Raw genomic sequence first — 5,360 nt, forward strand, 5'->3', positions numbered from 1 at the left:
TGTTCTGTGGACTGTTAACTTTATGTTTATTTTAGGTCAAAATGAAAGAAAGGAAGAGTTTTACTCTGTTAAGATTGAAAACCCAGAAGTAGCGATGCATGCTCAGAGCCTCTGTGAGAGGGAGAATACCACCTACAGCAGCACGTCTCAGACCTCACTACACAATTCACATCATGTTGATAATCAAAGCCCAGAATATCCTCTTCCAGTCTGAGGGAGAGAAGTCACTCGAGTGTCTGTGGTGGGCGTGTGAAGGAGAGAGATAGTGTGCATACTGCTCACTGTGATCAGTACTCAGTATTACCTGGTGACAGGTACTCCCTGTAAAGATCCACTCATCTTACACCACTCATAAAAAATACATTATGCAAATCTGATGACTGAAAACGTAACGTAATTCTATCTTTATCTAAACTGGTGCTTTAATGTTAATAATGTACACTCACTTTATTAGGAACTGTCACGAATCGTGACGGAGCAGAGATAGGACGGATGCAAGTGCAGGATGAACAGTTGTTTATTTGAAAGAGAGACAGACAGACAAATCCAAAACGTAATCCACCAACATGCAAGAGGTCAGGCGATCGGCAAACAGGCATACACGGGGCAAGGCAGGAATCTAGGTCGTGGTCTCGGAAAACAGGATCGGTAAACAAAAATGAGAAACGAACTATGACGAGGGACTGGAAGCGGATAATCCAGCGCGTACTAACTTTAAACATGAACTGTGACTATGACTACGATACGAACTAAACTAACGCTAACATATTAATCTTCCACGTTGTGTGCTGGGAGGCGCGCGGTATATATGCGGACATGATCAGCATCTAAACTGCTAGCAGCTGAGACCAATTCAGACCCACGTGAAATCCCAGCCAATGACAGAACAGGGAGGAGACATGACAGAAACATAAACAAAACATGTGTCCAGATGTCAACAACGGAAAAGCAGGTGCTTGCGCAATCGCGCTTAGAGCACGCTGCTTCAAGGGACAGAACCCCCCCCCAAAGGCACTACTCCCGGAGTGCCAGGAGTCATCCCACTTCACCCGGCCCCCTGGGCTGAATGTCCCAAGCAGAGCCAGGAAACTGCATAGTGTTCTTGGCGGCGCAGGGAAGCGGAGTGACGTCCTCGGCGTAGCAGGGAAGCAGAGCGACATCCACAGCCGGGCAGGCAGGCTGAGTGTAGTCCTCGGTGGAGCATGAAAGCGGAGCGACGACCTCAGCTGAACAGGCGGGCTGAGCGACGACCTCAGCTGAACAGGCGGGCTGAGCGACGACCTCAGCTGAACAGGCGGGCTGAGCGACGACCTCAGCTGAACAGGCGGGCTGAGCGACGACCTCAGCTGAACAGGCGGGCTGAGCGACGACCTCAGCTGAACAGGCGGGCTGAGCGACGACCTCAGCTGAACAGGCGGGCTGAGCGACGACCTCAGCTGAACAGGCGGGCTGAGCGACGACCTCAGCTGAACAGGCGGGCTGAGCGACGACCTCAGCTGAACAGGGAGGTTGAGGCTCTGAGATCACCAAGTGAACATTGGGGATGGGCGGAGCTTAGCTGGCCGTGTCGACAGAATGGGGTGTGGGCGGAGCTTGGCTGGCCGTGTCGGCAGACTGGGGCGCGGGCGGAGCTTGGCTGGCCGTGTCGGCAGACTGGGGCGCGGGCGGAGCTTGGCTGGGCGTAGACATTAGCAGAGCTTGGTCAACTGGATCAGCAGGCTTGGCCTGGACCTCAGGGACGGGAGGCTTGACTTGGGCTTCAGAGCCTGGAGGCTTGGCCTGGGCTTCAGAGCCTGGAGGCTTGACCTGGGCTTCAGAGCCTGGAGGCTTGACTTGGGCTTCAGAGCCTGGAGGCTTGGCCTGGGCTTCAGAGCCTGGAGGCTTGGCCTGGGCTTCAGAGCCTGGAAGCTTGACTTGGGCTTCAGAGCCTGGAGGCTTGGCCTGGGCTTCAGAGCCTGGAGGCTTGGCCTGGGCTTCAGAGCCTGGAGGCTTGGCCTGGGCTTCAGAGCCTGGAGGCTTGGCCTGGGCTTCAGAGCCTGGAGGCTTGGCCTGGGCTTCAGAGCCTGGAGGCTTGGCCTGGGCTTCAGAGCCTGGAGGCTTGGCCTGGGCTTCAGAGCCTGGAGGCTTGGCCTGGGCTTCAGAGCCTGGAGGCTTGGCCTGGGCTTCAGAGCCTGGAGGCTTGGCCTGGGCTTCAGAGCCTGGAGGCTTGGCCTGGGCTTCAGAGCCTGGAGGCTTGGCCTGGGCTTCAGAGCCTGGAGGCTTGACTTGGGCTTCAGAGCCTGGAGGCTTGACTTGACAGGGACTTGAGGCTTGACTTGGACTTGGACCTCAGGGACTTGAAACTGGACTTGGACTTCAGAAGCTTGAGACTTGACTTGGGCTTGGACGTCAGAGCCTGGTGTTGGTGCCTCCACGCTGACCTCTTGCTGGAGCTCGGCAGGTGAGCCCACCTTGTGGGGCTCAGGTTCAAGCTCTGAGGTCACCAGGTTAACCTGCAGCTGGGGCTCTGGTGCTATGACCTCTGATGGGCGCTCCGAGGTCACCCTCTCGATCCCGGGCTGGGTCTCTGCACGGGCTCTCCGGTGGAGTTTCTTATGCTCCCGACAGCTGCTCTTGAAGCATTCCTGAGAGCAGAAGAAAGCTTCTTTGAGGCTCAGCTTCTTGCAGGTGGGACAAGCTGAGTCTCTCTCCCGCAGCCCTTGGTCATACATCTTGGAGATTTCGCCCCCGCGTTGGCCGGAAACTGAAGTGGATCGCTGGTTACTGCCCTGTCCTTTGCTCATAATAGAGGTTGACCGGTGGGTCCACCTGGGGCTGTTTCACCCCTCCTAACCTAATGACACAAGGAGCCGATGCACCTTTAGGACCAATTGGACAAACAGAAGTGTACTTACTCTCGATGAGGAGACGCACATTACAGACGTCCTTATTGTCACACAGACACGTGTACAATCCTCTCGCACTGTAATCAACTGCAGTGATGGTGAGATGTGGATTCCCCTTCAGGTACTGATCATGAGAGATGTTAAATCCCTCCTCCGGCCTGCAGGAGGTCTGATCACACCGAGCCAGAACACTACCTGGTTTATTAACCAGGCTCCATTTGAGTACACCAGAACATCTGGAGTCACAGGTGAGGGAAACGGGGTGATGAAGTTTGGCCGTTACAGAACGAACACCGGACGCAGTGGGAGCAACTGTAGAAAACAGAAACAAACAAGAAAAAGTAAGCATTAATTAAATATTTTAACTAAAAAAACAAACTAAAAATGAACAAAAACATGTTCAAAATGTAAACTATTAACACAAATTACTGCTTAAGTACCTGCTGATACACACCAACACCATGTCAGAAGAAATGTGAATACAGGAACAACAGAATGACAGACATGTTAATTAGCATATACAGGAGGGGAAATAAGTATTGAACACGTCAACTTTTTTTATTTTCAGTAAATATATTTCCAATGAGGTTAATCAGATGAAATTTTCACCAGACATCAGTATTAACTCAAGAAATCCACAAATATAAATAATTCACTACATTAAAGTCCATAAACGAAGTAATGTGTAATAAAGAGGAGTGACACGGGGAAAAGCATTGAACACGCTAACTGAAATGTATTTAATACTTAGCGAGAAGCGTTTGTTTGTAATGACGCTTCATGACACTTCCTGTATGAAGAAATTATCGGGCCGCAGTATTCAGGTGTGATTTTGGCCCGCTCTTCTAAACATATTTTCTTTAAATCTTGTGAGGGACACTACTAAGAAGAAGAGAAATCTTACAGGTGAAGATCTGCAGCACAAACAGCAGTGTGTAGCTCCACATGTCTGCAGAAACACAACACACTCACAGTTACACCACATGACCATTACAGCAGCAGTTAACTCAGTTTTGTGTTAATCACCTGCAAAAGACACACTGGGGTTTCTCTTTTCAGTTATCAGATTGTCATCATTTCATTTCTCTCATTTTTATGAGCGGTGTGAGATGAGTGGATCTTTACAGGGAGTACCTGACACCAGGTAATACTGTGTACTGATCACAGTGAGCAGTATACTTTCTCTCTCCTGTACACGCTCACCACCAAAACAGCTCTGACCTGCCGAGGCATGGACTCTACAGGACCTCTGAAAGAGGTCACCTGGCACCAAGACGTTAGCACAGGACCGGCACCAGCAGCGTACTGACGAGGGGGTGTTCGCAATACCAAAAGGGGGCGATCACGTGATATTAATTAATATGTATAAATGAATTTATATTATATAGATCTATTTATTTTATATATAGATTTATATACATGTATATAGATATATACAGATGTATGTATACAGATTTTAGATTTATTTATTAGCTATATTAAATAATATGAATTTATATATAATGTGTTGAGTGCAGTCCCACCAGTGATCAGGCTTTTAGTTTCACGTTGTGCAACTGAGGGGATTTACCAAGTGGAGAAAATCAGAAAATCAGCGTGCACATTTCTGCTGGGTTAAAAACAAAAGATCATCATCAGACATTTAAAACAGGAAGCGTAGCAGCACAGATCAGCAGAGAACACACAGAGAGAGAGTGGATCAGAACAGAATATCTGATCAAATGTGCGAGACTTTGCTCTTCTAATGCCCCTCTTCTGTTGGTGTAACGGAGGAATGAATCCCACATCTCTCTCTCTCACTCACTCTCACTCACACACACACACACACACACACACACACACACAGAGCGGGGTAAAGAAGATTAACTTAACGCTGAAAGTGAATTGTGCTGTTCTTATGAACTTCATCTCCACAAACATAAAGAATTCTTCTCCGGACTCACCTGAATATTCCTCAGTCTTCCACAGGAGAGAGGAAAAGAGCTCCGGAAACACTGTCACCGCCGGATACCGGGTTTAACCTGTCCCCAAACTCTACCAACTGCAGCGGAACACCGAGGAAACGGCAACGTACCAACACGCACCTGAACAACTTCATCAAGTGAGCTCGCGCACTGCACCGGCACGAGAAACTCCGACCTGTCGCGCAGAATGCTCTGCGCATGCGCCACTGCTCCAGACTGCTTCTCTATCGGCAGCCCCGCCCACCCAAACATGTCAACTTGTGCAATCTTAAAGACAGTTAATTAAAAATGTATTTTTTAAAAACACCTACATCTGCTTTTCCGTGTGGTTCCGCTGCATTTAACACCTTCGAAACATGAATTTAAGACATTTTAATGATAATTACGGCCTTATATTTTACATTAAGCAATTTAACGAATCGATTGAGTAAATGATTCAATGAGTCACTCAACACACTGAAAGACGAGAAAAGATTCGATTCACTTGATGACGTCACTCTTTACTTTATTT

General features: G+C 48.9%; 1 protein-coding gene across 4 annotated transcripts; it reads right to left on the reverse strand.

Moving 5' to 3' along the window:
- Nucleotides 1-1,544: 1,544 nt before the first annotated feature.
- On the reverse strand, nucleotides 1,545-5,099 carry LOC124626196 (coagulation factor V). Of its 4 annotated transcripts, XM_047150039.2 has the most exons (3): nucleotides 4,829-5,096; nucleotides 3,790-3,834; nucleotides 1,545-3,197 (listed from the first exon to the last, which is right to left on the reverse strand). In XM_047150039.2, exon 3 carries the CDS (start codon nucleotides 2,781-2,783, stop codon nucleotides 1,689-1,691), a length of 1,095 nt encoding a protein of 364 aa, XP_047005995.2. In that variant the 5' UTR covers nucleotides 2,784-3,197; nucleotides 3,790-3,834; nucleotides 4,829-5,096; the 3' UTR covers nucleotides 1,545-1,688. The 4 variants fall into 4 exon arrangements, 3 of the variants coding, with proteins under 3 accessions (XP_047005995.2, XP_053530480.1, XP_053530481.1); XM_053674505.1 differs by lacking the exon at nucleotides 3,790-3,834; XM_053674506.1 differs by lacking the exons at nucleotides 3,790-3,834; nucleotides 4,829-5,096 and adding an exon at nucleotides 3,326-3,768.
- Nucleotides 5,100-5,360: the final 261 nt, after the last annotated feature.

The sequence above is a fragment of the Ictalurus punctatus genome, chromosome 22, assembly GCF_001660625.3.
Source record: "Ictalurus punctatus breed USDA103 chromosome 22, Coco_2.0, whole genome shotgun sequence".
NCBI classification, from domain to species: Eukaryota; Metazoa; Chordata; class Actinopteri; order Siluriformes; family Ictaluridae; genus Ictalurus; species Ictalurus punctatus.

Excerpts from the sequence above, each read along its gene's own strand:
- LOC124626196 (XM_053674505.1), bottom strand. The coding sequence starts at position 2,783 with ATGAGCAAAGGACAGGGCAGTAACCAGCGATCCACTTCAGTTTCCGGC.